The 20411-nt window shown below is 47.1% G+C and overlaps 9 protein-coding genes across 9 annotated transcripts; 5 read left to right on the forward strand and 4 right to left on the reverse strand.

Moving 5' to 3' along the window:
- Window positions 1–246: 246 nt before the first annotated feature.
- N7471_013675 (M3 family metallopeptidase) lies at window positions 247–2526 on the reverse strand (the record flags this gene model as incomplete). The annotated part of the gene is made up of 4 exons (XM_057286393.1): window positions 247–500; window positions 558–1035; window positions 1091–1226; window positions 1282–2526. The coding sequence occupies 4 exons, from the start codon at window positions 2524–2526 to the stop codon at window positions 305–307; spliced, it is 2055 nt and encodes a 684-aa protein (XP_057128872.1). The 3' UTR covers window positions 247–304.
- A 555-nt stretch (window positions 2527–3081) lies between these two features.
- N7471_013676 (uncharacterized protein) lies at window positions 3082–4251 on the forward strand. The gene is made up of 3 exons (XM_057286394.1): window positions 3082–3150; window positions 3219–3436; window positions 3496–4251. The coding sequence occupies exons 1-3, from the start codon at window positions 3148–3150 to the stop codon at window positions 4052–4054; spliced, it is 780 nt and encodes a 259-aa protein (XP_057128873.1). The 5' UTR covers window positions 3082–3147; the 3' UTR covers window positions 4055–4251.
- Window positions 4252–4339: 88 nt separating this feature from the next.
- N7471_013677 (map/microtubule affinity-regulating kinase) lies at window positions 4340–5414 on the forward strand (the record flags this gene model as incomplete). Its single annotated transcript, XM_057286395.1, has 2 exons — window positions 4340–5009; window positions 5032–5414. 2 exons carry the CDS (start codon window positions 4340–4342, stop codon window positions 5412–5414), a joined length of 1053 nt encoding a protein of 350 aa, XP_057128874.1.
- Window positions 5415–5985: 571 nt separating this feature from the next.
- N7471_013678 (2OG-Fe(II) oxygenase family Oxidoreductase) lies at window positions 5986–6946 on the reverse strand (the record flags this gene model as incomplete). Its single annotated transcript, XM_057286396.1, has 3 exons — window positions 5986–6604; window positions 6666–6874; window positions 6944–6946. 3 exons carry the CDS (start codon window positions 6944–6946, stop codon window positions 5986–5988), a joined length of 831 nt encoding a protein of 276 aa, XP_057128875.1.
- A 737-nt stretch (window positions 6947–7683) lies between these two features.
- On the forward strand, window positions 7684–7944 carry N7471_013679 (uncharacterized protein; the record flags this gene model as incomplete). The annotated part of the gene is made up of 2 exons (XM_057286397.1): window positions 7684–7828; window positions 7883–7944. 2 exons carry the CDS (start codon window positions 7684–7686, stop codon window positions 7942–7944), a joined length of 207 nt encoding a protein of 68 aa, XP_057128876.1.
- A 399-nt stretch (window positions 7945–8343) lies between these two features.
- Window positions 8344–8757, forward strand: N7471_013680 (uncharacterized protein; the record flags this gene model as incomplete). Its single annotated transcript, XM_057286398.1, has 1 exon — window positions 8344–8757. The coding sequence occupies one exon, from the start codon at window positions 8344–8346 to the stop codon at window positions 8755–8757; it is 414 nt and encodes a 137-aa protein (XP_057128877.1).
- Window positions 8758–9088: 331 nt separating this feature from the next.
- Window positions 9089–11738, forward strand: N7471_013681 (membrane copper amine oxidase; the record flags this gene model as incomplete). The annotated part of the gene is made up of 4 exons (XM_057286399.1): window positions 9089–10331; window positions 10397–11216; window positions 11352–11586; window positions 11649–11738. 4 exons carry the CDS (start codon window positions 9089–9091, stop codon window positions 11736–11738), a joined length of 2388 nt encoding a protein of 795 aa, XP_057128878.1.
- A 1442-nt stretch (window positions 11739–13180) lies between these two features.
- On the reverse strand, window positions 13181–13833 carry N7471_013682 (uncharacterized protein; the record flags this gene model as incomplete). Its single annotated transcript, XM_057286400.1, has 2 exons — window positions 13181–13608; window positions 13662–13833. The coding sequence occupies 2 exons, from the start codon at window positions 13831–13833 to the stop codon at window positions 13181–13183; spliced, it is 600 nt and encodes a 199-aa protein (XP_057128879.1).
- Window positions 13834–18014: 4181 nt separating this feature from the next.
- N7471_013683 (uncharacterized protein) lies at window positions 18015–19599 on the reverse strand (the record flags this gene model as incomplete). The annotated part of the gene is made up of 4 exons (XM_057286401.1): window positions 19184–19599; window positions 18919–19120; window positions 18278–18850; window positions 18015–18212 (listed from the first exon to the last, which is right to left on the reverse strand). Exons 1-4 carry the CDS (start codon window positions 19444–19446, stop codon window positions 18015–18017), a joined length of 1236 nt encoding a protein of 411 aa, XP_057128880.1. The 5' UTR covers window positions 19447–19599.
- Window positions 19600–20411: the final 812 nt, after the last annotated feature.

The following is a 20411-nucleotide window of genomic DNA, read 5'->3' on the forward strand; positions in this document are numbered from 1 at the left end:
AATTGAACCGCTTGATATTCGCAATTATGATTCAAAGGCGCGAATTTTGTATTACGACCAGGAATGGGATATAATGTGAGATATCTGATATTGAAACTATAAAAGCAGAGGGATTTTATATGACAGAAATCATTCGAGGCACAGGTACCTTACGGCGGGTTTGGTTCATGGATTGAACTGAGAGAGAGAGAGAAAGAGGTGTCAATTTTGGAGAGGAGCAGAGGTCCTATCTGCTCAAGGCAAGAAGTTTCCCTCAACAGCGGCTCAATGCAGTACTCGGCTCTATGTTTCTCAACATGATCCTTCATTCACGAGCACCGATATCTCGAAGATATGCGTCAAGTGTGGGCGACCTCCCCAAGAATGTCTCGAGGGCCATCATCTCATTATGACTTCCTCCGGGTGCTAGTATCATTTTTCGGTACCGGAGACCAGCATCACGGCTCATTGGATTTGAGTGAAAATTGGAAAACCAAAGGTCAGCCGCCAATATACGGGTGCTAGAAGATGATTTAATAACCAGCATACCTCTCTATATAAATGGCGGTAAAACATACTAGAGATAGGAATAATAGTTTGCTTCTTGGCCCCACATATAGTGTGAAGTAGTAACATGTCCATTCCCCCAGTTTATCCTATTCTCAGGGCCCTGTAGAAGTGTCATTTTCTGCAGGAGCGAGTTATAAATTTCGCCAGTACGGATTGACTGAATGAGATGGTGGGAACTAGGGCAGTGGATTTGCATGTCGAATTTGCTGAATGCAAGTTGCCTGAGAGTGAGAATCCCTTGATTGACCTTTTTAGCTGCAATGAGGCTGCGGACCAGATTTTCCGGGATCTCCTTAGGAGGCTGCACAAGAGTAGAAGGCCATTGTTTGTCGGAGACGTAGGAATAGTGGCAACTAAGCATCTGGAGACATTCAGGGACCCAACACCAATATTCTAGCAATTGGCTGGGAGCCTCAACGAAATCTGCAACTGTTCGATGTCCGTGGAACATCGCATAATTGGATCTTCCGAGGAGATCATGTATGCCTTTTCCAACATTAGTATATATAAATTCCACATTTCTAATATTAATTTCGCTTACCGTGACCTAACTCATGGAAAATCGTAATTAATTCTCGATGCTGTAGAAGAGCCGGCTTCTCTGACGATGGTTGTGAGACATTGCATACCAATGCGGTGGCAACCGGCTGCTTCTGTTTTCCCACGGAGGAGTAAGACTTGAAGTAATGTGTTAATGACTTTTCCCTGATATGGTTTCACCTAGGCACGAACAGGATAGATGTTAAAATTGGCTGCATGGTTGTACTTGCCCTCTCGAGGGTAGATATCAAGGTAAAGAAATCCCAGAAAAGCCGATTGTTCATCTCTCATACTAAAGACTCGAACGTCGGAATGCCAAATCTGCTCCTTAGTGACTTCAATGGGTGCGATTGACAGGCTAAAAATTGTTTCAAAGGCCTTCAGCATTCCTCGAATTGTGATCTCTGTGGGAAAGTACTCCGCAATCAGCTCATGATTGGTATCGTACTTTTCTCGTAGTAAACGATCCTGGTAGTAGTCGAAATCCCAGAGATAAAGGGAACAGGAAGAGTGATCCCCATCTTCTCCATCTCGCTTTTTAAGGCGCTGTAACGTTCCTAACTCCTTCTGCGCAAGGGGCTGCAAGTGATTGTAAAGTTCATCCAGTAACTGGTCAACATCGTGGGGCGATTTAATCATCTTATGTCTCGATTTCTGCGCTGCAAATGATGAAAATCCAAGCAAACGGGCCGATTCATCCCGAAGGATAACTGCCTCGTTAAATATTTCAAGATTGTCTGGGAAGATATTTTGGCTCCGAAGAAATACCTCTTTTCGTGTCTCAGCGATATGACACCGAGTCAATACCATAGTGATATCTGGCTTCTTGAGCTTGATACCCCTTTGGCTAGTCGAGGAATGCATAGGTAATGCTTGCAGGCTTTCTGTGGCTACCCCCTTTAGCTCGTACTGGTCTTTCCACACATAGCCAGGGTCAGAGCTAAGATTCTCCATAAATGCAACTCGTAGCTCAATGAGACGATTTGAGATCCAAAGGAATCGGTCCCGCTTATCCCCTTCAAGCTCAAGCCCATTTTCCATAAACATGGAGTAAATCATGTTGAGAAGTTTTTGGTCTTCGCTTTTCGTATCGACGTAGTTTTTGTAAACAGCGTTGACCAAGGCAAAAAGAGTCGGTGTTTGGAAAATACCCAGGTATGCTTTATCTACCATATTCACAGCCGCTGACGATGCGTTACGCATTTCAGACGAAGGGGAAACCGCTTGGAAAAAGGCTAGGTATTGAACCTTTCCTTTGAGCTCGTTGTCAATATCTGCCAGCGGGCGAAGAGTATTCTCAAATGTTGCGTTTTGCGGCGAAACATGGTTGACTAGGTCATTCGCAGCTTGTCGCACTTGGTTCACCAAGTCTGTCGCAATATCCAGCAGTGTGGACGGGCTGAGATTGAAAGTAGGTAGATCGGGAAGTGTTGCCATTTTCGAAAAGGTCAAAGTGGCCTAGGCTTGAAAAGATTCCAGTTTTTTAATTTTTGGTACTGACAGGGAGAGATAAATGTAGTCGAGGGAAATGATAAGAGCTAGAAAGAGACCTGCCAGCAAGATTATTTTTAATAGAGACGGCACAATGATCGATTTGGGGGAAGGGAAGGTGGAGTGCCCACTGGTGGGTGGGGTCAGACAAAGAGCACTCGAAAGATACAGTACATACATGTATCTAAATGTTTTGATGATGTATTATGACAAAAATGATACTCCAAAACGGTATTGATTCAAGCTCGTTCAAACAGGCGGTTCTATAATTACAGCCCCTAAAAGCACAATATTTGGAGGTAATCTTGGAAGCATACAACGGAGATAAACCAGCGTCTGCAGCTAATACAAGGCTATCAATGCAGGGGCCAAATGCAGTGCACGGTGTTTCTGTCTCAGTTTCGCTTCGTGCGTTAGTACGAAATTACTAGCGGCTTTGGGCAGTCGCAACATCCGATCCAAGAGCCATAAACCCGGACTGATATCATGGAGAATGTCGTAGCCTTCCACAACTGTTGTCACTCCAGGTCGTCATTACCATTGAGTGTCTGGTATCACGTTGCAAAGATGGTATTCAAGAACACCCCCCTCACTAAATCAACTATCGGCGTCCTTTTATTAATGAAAAATTATAACAGAGCAAATGGATGCAATATGCCTTGGTTCCTTTGGCTGTATTTACAAGCCCCTTCCGATCGATGTGGGAAGAATGGACTGGTTCGCACCAGGTGAACATGACCAACATGCCATGTGGTGCTTCAAACTATACTACTGAGATAGTTTCCCTCGATCCTTTGGCAATTTATATCAATGGATTCATGTCGAACTGGGAGATTACCCATCTGCGTGAGCTAGCGTGAGTAAAAACTCACCTCGAAAAGCGAAACAATACTGATATCTTGGCAATGGGGTTAGGGACAGCCAAGAGACGTTTATGTATCACGAAGATAAACACCCCGACCAAAAGGATCACACGTCTCGCCGCATAGCTAGTTCATGTCGCCTTCCTATGGATGACCCAGTGGTTGAGTGCATTATTCAACGGTCGACTGATTTCGTTGGGTTTGTTACCCATGACGGGTTTGAGCAACTTCAAGTGGTTAAGTACCGCGAGAACGAAAGACATGATCCTCACCATGACTGGTTCGCCTCTCCACCCAAGCTGGCATCTGGCCTGACATGTAACCGGGCGGCAAGCTTTTTCGCCTATATGGGAGATGATCCCCAGGGAGGAGAAACTTGTTTCCATCATTTGTATCCTGCTCCTCAGGATGCAGATCCAGCCAAATTCAGTAACATCAACAGCGACAATGGTCTTGGATTCGCTACCAAGCCTATTACTGGAAATGCGATTTTTTGGATGAACTTGCATTCGAACAATACTGGGGATCCCCGTGTGCAACACTCAGCGCTTCCAATCAAATCTGGAACAAAATATGGTATGAACATATTAATGAAGAGATGTTTTGACTAGGGAAAAGTGCAAGCCAAATAACACATCGTGGACCATTTTTCTATCTGCTTGATATATAATCAAGTATCAAATACAACTATTGTGAATGTTTGTCCGGTTGATCAACTACTAGTTCTACGGTAGGGAATAGAGTGAAGCCTGACAACGGCAGCAAATCATCTTCAACAAGACAGTTAGACTATTACTATATCTTTCGCTCCTCTGTACAACTTCTTTACATATTTTCCTCCTTTTCCCACATCCCACTTCCAACACACCGATAACAAAATTTGGAATATTGCTACTATGATTTCCTTCAAAATATTAACAAAATGTATCCTATACACCGTTGCCCTCATCATCTTAATTTTGGCCTTTAGCGAGCGCAAGGGATTACCTTCGTCAAAGCTAGCACGATATGGCTCAATCCGAAACGTACAGGCGTCCGGGGCGACAGCCACAGTATATCACTATCAATTACCGAATGGAAGATCATACGCAGTGAAACAGTTTCGGAGCAAACGGAAGGGGGTTTCGGAAGAGGCCTACATAGCCAGTGTCTACAACGAAGTTGCTATTGCCGCTCGCCTTCACCACCCCCGACTATTGACGATCCTGGACTGCTTTGCTGAAAATGGAACTTGGTATACAGTCATGCCATATATACCAACAACGTTATTTGACAGAGTCATGGGTAATGGCAGCGTCCTTACTCGCGATGAAGGGGACTGTGTCTTCCGCCAGATCATGGATGGGGTGTCTCACATCCATGACCAGGGGGTGGCCCACTTGGATATCAAGCTCAGCAACATCCTACTCGAAAATGATACGGGTGTTAAACTCATCGATTTCGGTCATTCCCATTTTTTTGACAATGCTCAAAAAGCGTCGGTTCAAGGTTGGTTGCATGTCTCAATCCCATACCCACTTGTTTCATGCACATGCAACTTCGATCCCGAAGCCAGACTCGTGATAAGTAAATTAATGTGCCAAAGTAGGAAAATTCGGTACTCCGCCGAACGTGCCGCTGGAAGCTTATCAGGCCAGTAGTTACGATCCCTTTGCCGCTGACGTGTGGGCTGTGGGGATGGTCTATTGTCAACTTGTGGCCCCCACGGCCCCCTGGAATATGGCGAGCCACGCCGATCAATTTGCGATGTTCTCTCCGTCCGTGCCGCAGGGGCCGTCGCCCCCGGATATGATCCACCTCCAAGCCACTGTGGAGATGATTCTGAATCATATTCCAATGCGCGCCCGCCCATTGATGAGGGGTATGTTGCAATCCAATGCCAGCCACCGGGTTAGCATGAAGGATGCGTTATCACATGAGTGGAGTCGCAGTCTCCATCGCTGCGAGCTGGATCTAGCCTCGCATTTTTGAGGTCGGTGCCAACTACCCTGTTAAGACAGCCCGGCCGAGAACAACGGAGTAGGCATCCCGTACATAGATAGGGGTGCAGAGTTTTCATTTATATTTAATCATTGAATTTGCTGTATTAATTGAAATTATTTGCGTCGTATTTTGTGTGCGGGTGATCCGCACTAAATGCGGGATTTGATCCGGTATGGTGTATTTCTCCAGATTAAATATCTAGACTAGACTTTGGTTATCCATTATCATGTGATCACGATATAATGGAGGTTCAAGAGATGGAGAAACAATATACTGAGATTCTTAAAAAGAAAGCGGACGTAGAGAAGAAGTGAGGAAAGGGAGGAAGAGAGAGCTAATCTGACTATATAGGCTCTGTCCCATATGATGCCTCAGGCACTCAGATCAGGCATCCAACACATTAATATTCTTATTCTTCCTGATGTGGAAATATAGTACCTCAAAGACAAAAATGCGGTTATAATATCATTGGTTGTTTGATTCGATATATTATTGTTTCGTGTCTCAACATCCCGACTAGACCCTAAAGCATCCGTCACTCTAAGACAACATTCTGGAACTAAGTATCCTGCGGCCGATCTTCCTGTGATATGTATGGTCCTATGATGGGAAATGACTTGTAATGCTTGGTCCAGACATTCATCCCGTATTTGACTCCCGAATGAACAGGTAAGCCGGCATGGAATGTCCGTTCATCGCCCGTTCCATTACTGGCATGGAGGTTCATCCAGAATAGTGCACTTCCCTTGGTCGGTCTCACCACCAGCCCTTGACCACTGGCCGGGATAGCATATTTTCGGCCATCCGCATTGATGCTTGCCCCGTTAACGAAGGGGAAGTAAGTCTCGCCACCGGTCGCATTGCCCCCAAGATAAGTGAAGAAACTTCCTAGGCGATTATATTCCCGCCCTTGATCCTGTGGAGAACGACTGACTTTCGGCCGATGTAACCAATCACTGTGCAAATTGTATTCCTGGCCTGGATAATAGCGCACAAGCTGTAGCCTCTCATATGCCTCGTGTTCGATAAAACCCAGAAATTTCAGCGCTCGCTGCCCAACACAATGACAAACTGGGTCTTCGTATGGCAAAAATGCAGTCGACGATGATCGGTACGGTTTGTCGACGGAGCGCACCTGCGCATCGTCAAATAGCTGGGAATCTTGGAAAAGAGGCTTCCTTTATGGTTGTGAACCCATGTTAGCTGCAAAATCGTCGGACTCTGGGGTGAATTACTTACCCTAATTGAATGACGTAGTCTATCTCTTGTTCACTGACGAAATTGTCGATATGAATAACGAGAGGATCAACGGAGAGAATCTCTGTGTTATATCTTTGGTCTGCGCATCTGGTGAAATTGGTGGCATCGTCTTGGTAGAAGGCTATTTGTGTGCCAATTGCGGCCAATAGTGGCACTGCGGCAATCAACAGGGCCCGGTTTAAGATACCCTAAAGTTCCACGTTAATAGTCAAGCTCATACTAATTCCACTCATAGGAGAAAGCAAAATGCTACATACCATCTCTTCACAGATGCTGAAGCAAAAAGCAAGAGGTTCTGCAGTCCGAAGATGTCTGGAAAGTAAAGGTAGAACTCCCAAATCAATTTATTAGTATATTCTGAATTTCACATATCTGTTACTGGCTGTGACATTACAAGGACGGTACAAAATACCAGGCAAGCTAGGCGTTAGCGAAATGCAAGATGGCTTCGCAAAGCTTGCCCAAAAGGGCACTCCTAACCACGACATGGGTAGATGGCTGTTTTTCCGCTCACTCATGCTAGCGCATAGCCCAGGCTCCTAGCAATCAACAGAAAAGGATTGTTCTCATGCATAAGATACAGCGTGGCAAGCTCGTGCATGCATTCCAGGCGATCAATTTCCTGTTTGAATCGGTATCGAGCCTTGATCAATCTATATCGACCCGTTGATTGGATATGATTTACTACAGAAATATAATAGGGTAGCACTGAGCCCCTCAACCAACAGACGGAGCACACAGCGGACACAAACGCCCCCCCCCCCCCTCCCGAGTCGTTGAGACAGGGACTTTTGTGGTTGTCGGTGTAACTCAATCCCCTATTCTCACTCATACCACGAGGATCTTGCGTGACTCCGTGAGGCGAGGAGGTCATAATACTTTGAGCTGGAAAAGCATAAATATCGCGGTCGTGGAGTCTCTATCCATTGCCACAGAATAATCGTACATATCAATATTTACAAACCCAGTATCACCAAATCATCACCCGCAATCAAAAATGAAGCTCTCTTTCGTTCTTTGCGCTGTTACCTCCTTCCTTGGCGCTGCCAACGCCGTGGCCTTCGCAAACGCTGCCCCAGCTGCCCAGCCTGAGGTCATCGATATCTCTGAAATGAAGCTTCGTTTGCGTGGCACAAGCCCTCGTACGTGAATTGACCGGCTGGCCAAAAAGAGATTCTTAACCAGATTTGCAACAGCCCCTCCTTCTCCTTCCAAGCGCGAGTACGAAGAGGGTGACGTTGAAGAGAATAGCGAGTAATGTTCTCAACGGAACAGAGTTGAATAGGTTCGTCATTCGATACGGGTCATGAAGGCAGATACATAGATGACTAACTGAGTGCCTTTCAGTAACATTCTTCGACCTTGAATTCAGTGTCTGGCTAGGATCGATGTGGTATACGGATGAGGATTATGGACAGAGAAGAAGCGTGCCATCCAATAGAGCTCCAGTTCGATAAGGGGTTTGTTGAAATATACATGGTTACAACAGTATTTGAGTGTCTCTAAACCCTCATAGTTGCGAGATCAAATTCCTGCTGCTTTAGTACCAGCAAGCACACTTATATCTATATAAATCCCACGGCCCCCTACTCGTCGCCCCTCTACTTAAATTTGGCCTTTCGGAAAAAGCTTCAGTCTTTGCCCTCTTCGAGTCACTATGGCCCCAAGCATCCAACGACAGCACCTCAATTTCACCTATATGGGACTCTTTGCCAATATTGGGATGGCAACCGCGAAAATCACCGGCGGATGGCTACTGCATAGTCAAACACTCAAAGCTGATGATCTGCGTTCGTTGGCCGATTCGATCACCGACCTCACTGCAATGGGCGTTCTGTTTCTAGACTCAACCAATTCTTCATTGGAAATTGGTGGTACTCGAATAAAGACAGAGAACATCGGTGCTGTCACCATCGGGCTCATAGTTCTTATTGGGGGGGTCCTTATTGAAAAAGAAGCCATAACACCCAGCCCCACGTCCTGTGGCTCGGTCAACCGCGCACCATCGACTCGCTTCTTTTTCGGACGCTCTATCACTTGTTTCTATAGTCACGGGATATCTCTATCCTAGTTCTAGAATAGTCGATATGGTCTGTACGGGAATTGTCTCGGCTTTGGTGATAAAGGAAGGAGTGGAGGTGATTTTTACCAGTGGAAGAGACATTATCAAAATCCGAGCAGAAGCAAGTATGCCGAAGTAATTTACTTGAAGGACAATGAGTACAGCTTTATGCCAATAATACTGGTGCAGATAGCCATTGTGGGACCGCAGATTGGTCTAGCTCTTAAATAGCTCCTGCAGTGGGATAGTCAAGTAATAGCATTGATCAGGTTATAAATACGGGACTCCCTCCCCATCCTCCTACCCTTCTCCCCAACTCAGAATATCTGATTTTCCCGCCATGCCATCGCACTTCACTCCACGACTCATTGTGGCAACAATGACTGGAGTGTTGGTCATCAGCCTCACTGTTTTCTTTTTCTTCAGTCAAGCTGCACCGTTCTTTGTGCCGCGTGAAATAAATCACACAGCGTCATCGCGTCCCTCGGACTTCGACACCTCTTCTAATTTTGTTCCGCGACAGAACATATGGGCAGATTTGTCCGATCGGGAAGTTGTGGACGTTCTAAAGCACGTCCATTCTGTTGCCTCTGATCTCAACCTCACAGCCGCCGTGAATGCTACATTGTGGGACAACTTTGTTCACGGAATTGAACTGTCTCGGCCCACTAAGAAGGATGCCCTGAGGTTTATTACCGGTGTATCTGAGAAACCTACCCCAAGATATGCGCGAATCGCCGTCCACCATGGCACATCCTCCGAAGTATACTGGGATGAGTATATTGTGGGTCCGTTGCCCGTGTCGGAAGACACAAAAATAAACCCCGTTGAGTATCGTCATCGGACAGAGCTCGAACATGCGCGAAATCTTGTACCTGATGCAATTTCTTTCAAGCACTGGCCCTACTCAATCGCTCAATCTGTGGCCGATATCACGCAGGATCTCCTTGGAAGCACAATTAATGCAGACGGAAAACTCGATCCAGATGGTCTGGAGATGAGCTTCCGCGACCCCTGGGTTAAAGATGGTCGCATCCTGCGCTGGTGTAGTTTCCAGCGGGCTGGAAGTCGCGCCGAAGCAGGAACCCTTCTTCCACAAGGTCTTTACGTCAAGCTAGACACCACTGGACGAGATCCAAACAAATGGAAAGTGCTCCGATGGTATTACAATGGACATTTGTATCACTCTACGGAAGATTTTCGCGCTGCATGGCAATCACCCGGATTTGACAAATTGCCACCGAACCATGATGGGCCCTGGACCACTATCGAGGAGTTCTCATCTCATGTATATGAGCGAGAAAAGCCAGCGCCTATCATGATTCACGCAGGAGGGCCACGGTATCAACTAGACCGCCATGCCCAGTATGTGTCATGGATGGGCTTTACCTTTTACTGGTCATTTGCGCAGGCAACGGGGATCACCTTGTTCGACGTACGCTTTCAAGGAGACCGCATTCTGTACGAACTGGGCCTTCAGGAGGCCATGGCGCAGTATGCCGGTAGTGACCCACTTCAGGGAGCTGTGGCATATCTGGACAGCTTCTTTGGCATGGGTCGTGCAATGTTCGAATTGGTTCCCGGTCAGTGGCCTTTTTCATCACTTTTTGCATCCAAAGACATGAAATATTGATCTAACATGAATTAGGCTACGACTGCCCCGCTTATGCAGATTTCATGGACACAATTATATACGATGCTGAGCGCACCCAGCGACGGCAAAAGACTATATGCTTGTTCGAGTATACGGCGGATTATCCCCTGCAGCGACACTCGACATCATTCTATGTATCCATTTCTCGAAATAATTACCTCGTGCTGCGAACCACGGCTGTAGTTGGAAACTATGACTATACTGTTGACTATGTATTCTATCTGGATGGAAGCATTGAGATCAAAGTACGGGCCAGTGGGTACATTCAAGGTGCGTATTTAGTGCCTGGTGAAACCCAGGAATACGGGTTTCGCGTGCATGACCAATTTTCAACTAGCATGCACGATCATGTCATCAACTTCAAGGCCGACTTTGACATCATTGGTTCTCAGAATACCCTCATCAAAGTGGATATTGAGCCAAAAACTAAATCCTACCCTTGGTCCGAAGGGGAGGGATTGCATACCATGGGGCTCAGCAGCATTCCCATTTCAAAGGAATGTGGTTTCAACTGGCCCTCTAATTCACAATCTATGTATATTGTGACGAACAATCATTCGCAAAATAAGTGGGGAGAGACTCGTGGTTACCGTATTATGCCTGGCTCGGGGATGGGTACACCCGCGCATCTGGCGTTCGAAGGCTCTCGCAGTCTGGGCAGAGCGGCGATGTGGGCCACGAAAGACCTTTGGGTGACGAAACAGAAGGATGACGAAGTGCGAAGTGCCAGCCCACGCAATGCCTTCAACACGGATCAGCCTATGGTTGATTTTAGTCAGTATCTAGATGATGAGGAGATCGAACAAGAAGATCTGTGAGTAACGTCTCCTTGAGTTCATGCCTCAAACGCTCTTCCTATTGTTGAAAGCATTAAATCCCTGGCCTATACACCTTGCTTTATCCCTGTCACCGTTCATATTAGTCTTCCATAACTTACGCTCTCTTTCAGTGTGATATGGTTTAATCTGGGAAATCACCACGTACCACACTCGGGAGACATTCCCAACACTCTACAGCACACAAGCTCTAGTTCTGTCATGCTTGTGCCATTCAACTTTCATGACCGTGACGCCAGCCGTAAGAGCGCGCAGGGAGTTCGCGTGGATCTTGCCGGACAAAATGGGGGAACAGCGAAGGCCCAATTCTTTGGCCATCACTACGAACATGGTTTCGTGCTGGATGAGGTCAGTCGCCATCCTCCATTGTTAGGATTGACTGTGAACCACCAACTAACAATTTTATACAGAACCATGTGATTCCTAATTTAACCGCATATGGTGCCCAAGAGCATCACGTGAGAAAATTCCCCTACACCGAAGATATGCTGTCCATGTAAAATTTCATATATGTTGAATTAGGTACCTCCGTTCTCATATACAAAACGCCTACTTCCATGGGAAGGCATTTGGAGCAAAATGCTAAAGTGTGACCTTGTTGAGTTGACAGTTGTCAGCGGGAATTACACCTGTCCCGTCCCGTCGTTTGAATTTACTTTCTTCATATAGTAGCCACCTAAGGTATGACTTGCTTAGGGCTTAGCGCTACTTTATATGCCCTATAGTTTAAAGAGCTAAGCAACTTGCTGCTCTTTATAAGACACGCTCATTTTACCATTGAATCTGACACCTATAAGGTTGTGGTATTAATCTACCGCGGTTCCTATCTTCCAACATGTTACGGACGGACATTCTAGTCACCAATCAGTTGCGGAGCCTTCAGTCAGCCTTACTGCCAACACAACAGCTCTTCCCATCTTGTTTCAATCCCTGTCGGTGATATGCAATCAACAAGAGACTCAGCGTGACGGTGGACGGATAGCTAGGGCTTTTGCCTAACTCGAAGCTAATAGGTCAAGCTCAGGCACACTAAATGCCTTGCTTTTACCGGAATGAATTGTCTGTCAACTCATATATCTGTTACCTCGACATGTCGGAATTTGCTGGCGAGGGGAGCTACTTGGGTAGAAGGATAGGATATCCTGACTGTTCAAATGTTGATTTCAAAGTGGTTACGCTTCTGGGTGATAGGCATTGCAAGCTGGATGTCGGATCGAGCGGCATCTCCGTTAAAAATGAAAGGGGCAGCGCGTCGGGCTGAAAGCAAACGCGCAGTAGTCGGTGGGGCCAGAGTAAAAGAAAGGGGGCGGCGATGAGTGCAAGATAGAGAGGCAGAATAATGGAAAAGTGAGAGAAAGGGAGGAGGAGCAGCGAAGAGACAGAGTTCACGGATACTCCCCTTGAGGAAAGGAAATTTGCGGAGTATCTGTCGGACATATGGGATCGATTAGCTACCAGGTGATCTTTTGCACGAACATCTTGTGGGAACGGGATGAGGCTCCTGATATTGAACGAGTTTCTATGACCAGCTTTGCAGGGGCTTATTCAATTACCAGGCCCAATATTCCAAAGATGAGAGTTCATTTACTTGCTTTTCGTCTGGTTTGGACAGGGTCTCGAATACAATCCTTTCGATAGAAGCTTTCAAAAAAGCGCAAATAGATAGGGAAAGCTTAGCTATTATATAGACCATGACAACTCCCAAGTGAAACAATATAACGTAATATCGAATCGATTTCTAAAATATGAACCAGCATCAGTCTACTACAACGTTGATAAGTTTCCTTCTTGACGTTGCTGCAACCCCCCACTCTAGTTTGCACTCAATACACAGAAAATTCAAAAATGAAATAGTCAGACATTGTGAGCCTGCAATGCAGTGAAGGACATGGTCTGTACATCCCAAGAGCGATGCTACTTTTTTAACTGTTTACAGACTTTATCAGGCTGCAGAACAATCGGAAGTAGATGCGGTCTGGAAGGTAGTCGAGGATGACTTCGAAACCGATGACGAAGAGTTCGGCGTCGTCAAAGCGGAGGAAGACTTAGTGGAAGACGACTTGGTGGAGGACGACTTGGTGGAGGACGACTTGGTGGAGGACGACTTGGTGGAGGATGGCTCGGTGGAGGATGGCTCGGTGGAGGATGGCTCGGTGGAGGATTTCAGGTCTGAGGCAGTGCACCGGCTGCCATGCTTGAGCCCATTGTCCAATGTACATGCCGACTTGTCTCCCTGAAAATTGTAGAAGGTGATCACCCCGTTTTTTTCGACCTTAACCCATGCAGCTGCCGAATTGTTTTCCGTGCCGCAAGCCTCCGCGCCACGCAAAGGGTAACCTGAATGAGTGCTGTTGGCGACCTTGTCCAACCCTACAAATTCATTAGTATATTTTTCTTGATTTGCATGCCAGGCATTTACTCACTTGAACAGTCATCTCCATCAAGTTGGCTAAAGAATGCTGAAGACCCCGTGCAGCCATGATTGTCATAGGACCATATCGCGCATTGATTATCAATATCAATGATCTCAAGAGTGCCACCGAGGGATGCCCGTGCATACGCACTCGCGAGCATCACAATGAGAGAGAAACGCATTTTCTTTATTGTCCGGCGAACTTGGGAAGTTTGAAGATAATTTTTGCTCCGTCGTGTGCGCTTTTTGCTCTTGGTTCACGTATCTGGCGGTATCTCGCTTGCGTGAAGTCAAGCAAAAAGATGGCGGAAGCAGTGGCCTTTATAGAGTTTTATTGAGATCTCCTGGAGACTTCGGATTGCTCGTGGGGGAGGCAAATGTCGAAGTATGAGTGTCAGTCGTCTGATCAAAGTTGAGGTGCATCGCCGATGAGACCATTAATTTGCAAGCATGGTCATTTATTGAGGACAAAAACGCAGCCCAAAATGCACCAACCCAATTGATACCAACTTAGACATGGTATCTGACGAATATGTCTTGCCGTATCTGGGCTCAGAATATGTGTGCAATCAATTCCGAAATGATAAGCTCCCGAATTGTGAGGTACTTCCTTTCAACATCTCACCAGACCCACCTCACAACTATGCCGAAAGCTAATGACCTGTGTTAGCCTTATTCCGTGTCATCGTGGCTTAAAATTGAGGGCCGGGTATACATGGTGGAGTGTTGGGGTGTAGGATGCCTGTAGAACCCACCATGAAGCATATCGATCGCTAGAAGTGTAGTCATATTTATTACCCTGCTCCATCAGTACTATCTAATCTACGAACCTCAGTTTGATGATAGGCCGAAGGCGCTGGTTTTTTGCGGCCTTGAACCTTGGCTCTTTCAGAACCTCGACAAGCTATATTCCCTCAAATAACTACCATCATAAAAAGGAAACTTTACGCCTAGAAAGTTTCCAGAGGAAGGCGCTGGACAAGAGTGTCGTGATTCTCTCGAGGCAACTCACTAGTCGGTCCATTTCATGAATATGCAGCCCAAGGTGTTCTTTCGAGAGTCCCTCATCTATCACGCCACTATGGGAGACTTTGATTGATCTCTGCAGGTCCAATGTGCTTCCATAAGATGCACTAATATGGTATAGGTAGCAACCAATCCGATCCCACTGATGCAAGTTCATAGAAAGCCGATGGCCTCTACAGAAGTGTCTGATCTCTCAGTACGGATCCCCGGAAATCACCCGTTTGTTCCCAGGATTTACTTTCCTGCTACTATATTATTATCCTCCTTAATATGTGTCATTATTGCGCGTAACACTTCTCAAGTTTGGACGAACACCGACGGAAGATTTCTGATACCGACGTAGTTTGCCTTGGTCTGTTTGCGATACCTCACTCCGCTATACTTGAGGAAACTACGGTTTGCTGTTGATTGAAAACCTACCCAACAGCCCCCAGAAAGATGTAGTCAACTCTTTTCTATCTTGTTGAGCTTGTGTTTAAAAGCCAGTGTAGGATGCGTCTCTAAGCCATGACAAAACCGTCACTGTTAGGTGAACCAACGCGGCCGATTAGGAAACGAGTTTCGAGTGGGAAATTTAAGAAAGTCCCACTATTGGCAAGGAAACCAACATGGCTCAGATGGATATTTTCTATGGGCGGAAAACAACATGCTGCTGGTGTTCAATGGTGTTTTATGTTCAACGTTGATGTCAACGCTGATTCAACTTTCTGACACCATTCACTACCCTTACATCGCCAAAGGTGCTGGAATGAGAACACTCAAAAGATACTATCATATCGGCACAATACCAGCGGATTATGATCAAAGAATCTATAGCGTTCAGTGCTCCTGGAAGCACAAAACAGACTTTTGGCCAGTCGGATCTTTATCGTGGCTGCGCGGCGCGGCTGAATCATCGCCTTCTAACAACCCCCAAGGCGTGAGAAATGGAACTCCCTTCCACACGTTCCTATTCATGAGCAACAATGATTTGGCAGCCATGTTGCTCCTGGGAATATACTTCAAATCGATTGGTGGCTCCAGCACCATGTGGATATGACGACTGGATTAAAACATCATTGATTCGATCGTTGGTGTACGCACCACAATTGTGGCCACATATTGACATCCATAGTCCTCCTAGGAGCCGGTGCTGATATTGGTAACCCGCAAAATATTGACTGTGGATATGGTGGGCATGACCGCTTCAGCCCCAAACATTTAAAAGGTCATGATTGTCCTCACGGTCGATGCTCTCGTGTCCTTCCTTTTCTCCAATAACTTGCCAGTACAGCACCATCACTAGCGAAGGCAATCAACCATGGATCACAACCTGTCACAGGTATCAAAGTGCTCCAATACCCCAGACACAGAAGGTCACAATGGACGTGCATGGCAAACTGGTATCGTTATTTTAGATCCCCTTCTCGAGGAATCCATCGGCTAACAAATCTATTTCATGAAGGCAATGAATCGTCGGAAAACTTCCGTCGGGTCGTTGGCCAGGGGAATCCCGGCCACACAAGCCAGGTTTTACAACCGCCTGTTGACCAGTCCACTGGCTCTGTAGCTACAGAGGTAGTTACTTCCCTTGGTACCTCTCTTGCTAGCTCAGGGGCCTCTACGTTGCCTCCAAGCGTCATAAAGGCTGAAAGCCAAGACCTGCCCCCTCTGAACGCGAAAAAGAGAGCAGCCGAATCCTCAACCCTCCCACGAAGGCGACGCCGACATTCATACTCCACCTCTCAAATACCGGGCCGCTCACAACTGATGAATCGAAAGAGACCCCCAAGCCTTATAAAAATTAGTAGGAAAATGATCAACGATACAGTTCAATACCTACAAACGCTATCCGACCACATCTTGATCTCCGACACCATTTCCCCCAGGGAGTGGGCCACTATGCATCTCGCCACCCAATTGCTACAGAGCAGGTACGAAGAGATCATCGCGAGGAAAGATATAGACACAGACGCTGTGTCAGATTTTGATTCCCCACCAACACAGCCAGAAGAGAAGTGCCAGAGGTGTGCTGCTGCGGACGAGGAGCGGCTGTATGACTGAGACGCTCCTCGTTCTTATCACCTTGCTGGCTCTATCTAGATATCATAACTGGTCCTTAAAGATTAACGAGCAAATATAGTGTTATATAACCAAGACTCGGCGAATTGGCTCGAATATCGAAACCAGCCACTTTTAGATTATTAAACCAATTCCCTCATAGCGTTTTCTGTGTTCTACCATCTACAAGAATTGAAACATTTGTGCCGTTCTGTTAACCGGCTCATGACTGCTGGTCCTTACAACTCGGCCGTTTGGCAGTCATTCTGGGTCAAAATGTCAGCATATTAGTTCAGGTGAATCATTAGGGCATTGCTTGTAGACTAGTAGACTCTATTATTGGTACAACAGGAAAAACTAGATCGCCGAGACCCAAATCAGCCGTGCCACTATTCGTTGGAGAATCGCATGAGGGCGACTTGCCGTGCTGAAAGGCCAGGTTCCAAGTCACAGGCATACCTAGCCATAACCAAGTCCCTGGCGAATATGATCGTTCCAGCGTCAACTAGACGCTGGGCGCATATAAGTGGAACTCCATCTGCGCAGCGCAAGAATTACTGGCAAGTTTGCCATTTCATGAGCCTACCAATTACTGTAATAACCATCTCATGATTGATCCTATACGCTCGTTGACATGGACATGTCATGGGCGAAACACCGTAAACGAGGCCGTCATTACAAAGAAGCTGCCGCAGACTCTGGCTCGTTTGATGGTTTCCATATTTTCATCTTTGGCGCGTTGTCAGTCATAGGAAACCTAGAATTTGTCCGTGGACAGCATTCCGTAGCGCTGTTATAGGTAGCAAGACCTCGAGGAAGTTGAGTTAGGGGGCCAATATGCTGAGCAGTGAGGTCATGCGTCGATTCGTATGGAATTTTTAATTAGCTCGATACTCATGTTCACGATGGCTGCACAGCTCATTGTCAGTTGTAAAAGGCTACACGTGCCGTTAACGGTTTGTATGTAAGCGCTGTGGCTCATTGGCCTCATCTTACGACAGTCAGTCGAAGCTGCCATCTCCCATCATTGACGAGAGTCCAATCCTTAACACCGTGCGTACAAAATAAATGGGACTCCACGTTCTCTCTTGATTCTTGCACGTAGTGAATCCGAGAAAAAGCATTCCTCTCATCATGTCAACTGACCCATTCAAAGACAACATGATATGTGGCCTTGGTACTATCAAAGTTCAATATCAGCTCCCCATCTCGATGTCAGCCCCCATCACCTGCGAGAGTCAGGCGGCGGCCAACGCGAAACCAACCAGACCTCACCCACCATGCCATCAATTCGCTCTCAAATATTTCGCAACCTTGTTGAGCGGCTCCGCAGATTCCTCCATAGCGTTTTAAATGCCGGCCACGAAACGGACACATAAATAATACTATTCCAGAATCCCTGCAAAGGAAGCACAAAACTCGACGCATAGAAGAGCCCGAACGAGTAGTCGTCGGGGCGAGCGAACGCGTATACTAGGTTTACCGTGGAGGGAACCTGTACTAGATTAGACGTGGACGCTGTGTTGAATTGAATTGAGTTAATTGAGTGTAACCACCTACCCACGTCACAAGCAGTGCGATGAAGAACAGCATCGCATATTTCGTATACGCCCACGCCGCACAGCTCGCCTCTGTCGCCCTCCGCCGCTGCGTATATGATTCCCCGCACTCGCGCCGCGCCGCTTTGGCAGATACCTCTGAGCGGAGCAGACTTGGGTCCGGCCATGGGTGACTCGGGTCCTGGATAGGCTCGGAGCTTTCCTCTAAGTTCTGCAGCATGCTGAAGGGATCGATCGGGCCACCCTCGACCGTGACGGAGAACGGGGTAAACGAGGAGGCCGTAAAGCTGCGGGCGGGGACATCACTGACCGACAGGGACCGGTGCACTGGCGCGAAGCAGGCGATTTCACTGGCAATCTGGATCCCGGCGTGTGTGACGAGCGGGGCATCGGGCTGGGTGTCAGAGCCGAGGGACTCGATACCGCTGAGGTTACGCAGCTCGCGGTGTTTCTGGTAGATGACGGACCCGGCGCGCAGGTAGATGGTAAAGGTGAGGGAGATGACGAACCACACAGGGCCGTAGAATACAGTGATGCGGAGGTAGTCCCAGGGCAATGCGACCCAGCACCAGAGCTATACAATGAATATTAGGACTTTTTAGAAGTTGAAGAAAGGGTACGTGGTTCTATAGGTGGTCTTACAATTGCGGAACCGTAGACCCAACCTCGGGTCTGGGTGTGAATAAAAAAATATATGAAGGATGGGATGAAGGGCAAGCCGTAGCAACACATCATATACTTCCACTCGATCTGGCGCAGTTGCTCTGAGTTATACTTGTGGAAGAATGTCAAGTAAACGTTGCACGCCATGGCAAAGGTCCACAAAGCGTCGGCGGGCATGAACCTACCCGCCATTAGATACGCACTAGACTATAAGCACCCATTGAACCAATAATAAAAAACTTACCACTGAATCAAAAAAGCCTGAACCTGGCACAAAGGGCTCCTAGCCTCAGCGTGGATGCCCGATTGCGAGATCATCGTGGCTATATTAGCCATCATATTGCCCCAAGATGCATAGAAGACGAGGCTGTTGATCGGTTTCCGAAATGAGCGCGAGCAGATGAAACTAGTTATGATAATAAAGGTACCAATCAGCGAGATGGTAGAGCAGACGCGCTCCGTGACTGAGATAGCGGCGAGCTGTCGCTGCGAGGGCGCGGGCACCATGATGTCATGGCCTAGAGGGCGGCGGGCATGCTGGGAGATGTTTCTGGGACCATGGGGTTCGATCAAGATCCCATGCCCAGCAATTCTATATAGAAGGAGCAAAAAAGAGAAAGGATGCAGCTGTTTTTACACAGCTCAAGGTCCAAGACAGTCGACAGACAATGCTCGCGTGGTTTCTTCCTGTCTTCCTGGAAGACCCGGGAGGCCGTTAACGTTGCAATGCGAGCTCGGTGGCGCAGTGCGCGCTAGTAACAAGAACCCGTGGAACCGGCCCGATTCACATAATGCCGTGGCGACTACGGATTCATGGCATGGAAGTTGCCAAATCGCTATCGAGACACAGCCAGACAAGCCAAGCCAGCACTAGTGCCGTTGCGAATACGAATATTCGCAATCTTTCCCGTGCAATATTCCGTAGAAAATCCCAATATAGACCAGAAACCGACCTGATTGAACAAAAATGAAGATACACGTCATGCCTGGGGTACCGTTCGCGCCCAAAAGTACTACTTTCTCCAGTTCGGAGTGCCATGACAACCAACACTCAAGCGCGGCCAGGAAAAAGATCCATGATCCTTAGTGTCAGTTAGTGATGAAAATGTGAGCGCGCTTTGGTAGAATCAAAGATTGAATAGCTTCCAGTGCCTCAATATAGAAAACCGTAGATTTGACAGTGAGCCAACGTTTCTTATCCGACTCAATTTCACTCATTCTCAATATGACTCTAGCATGTTTCTCTCGGTGGGCATCTAAAATGCCACCAAGAATTTCGCTGCAAATAGTTGCGGTAGAACGAAGGCATGGGTTGCAACAGGCCTCACTTAGGATAGGCATCGTGTCTATCAACGTTTGCTACCTAGCAGAGCACATACGCGACAGGAGCCGAGAAGCCTATAAATACGTCCTCTACCCCCAGCAATTGGTTCTACAATTCCATCACTCGGCTACACAAAGTCGAGCAGGCC

This window comes from Penicillium samsonianum, assembly GCF_028829775.1.
Source record: "Penicillium samsonianum strain IBT 33392 chromosome Unknown utg000010l_segment0_segment0, whole genome shotgun sequence".
Lineage (NCBI taxonomy): Eukaryota > Fungi > Ascomycota > Eurotiomycetes > Eurotiales > Aspergillaceae > Penicillium > Penicillium samsonianum.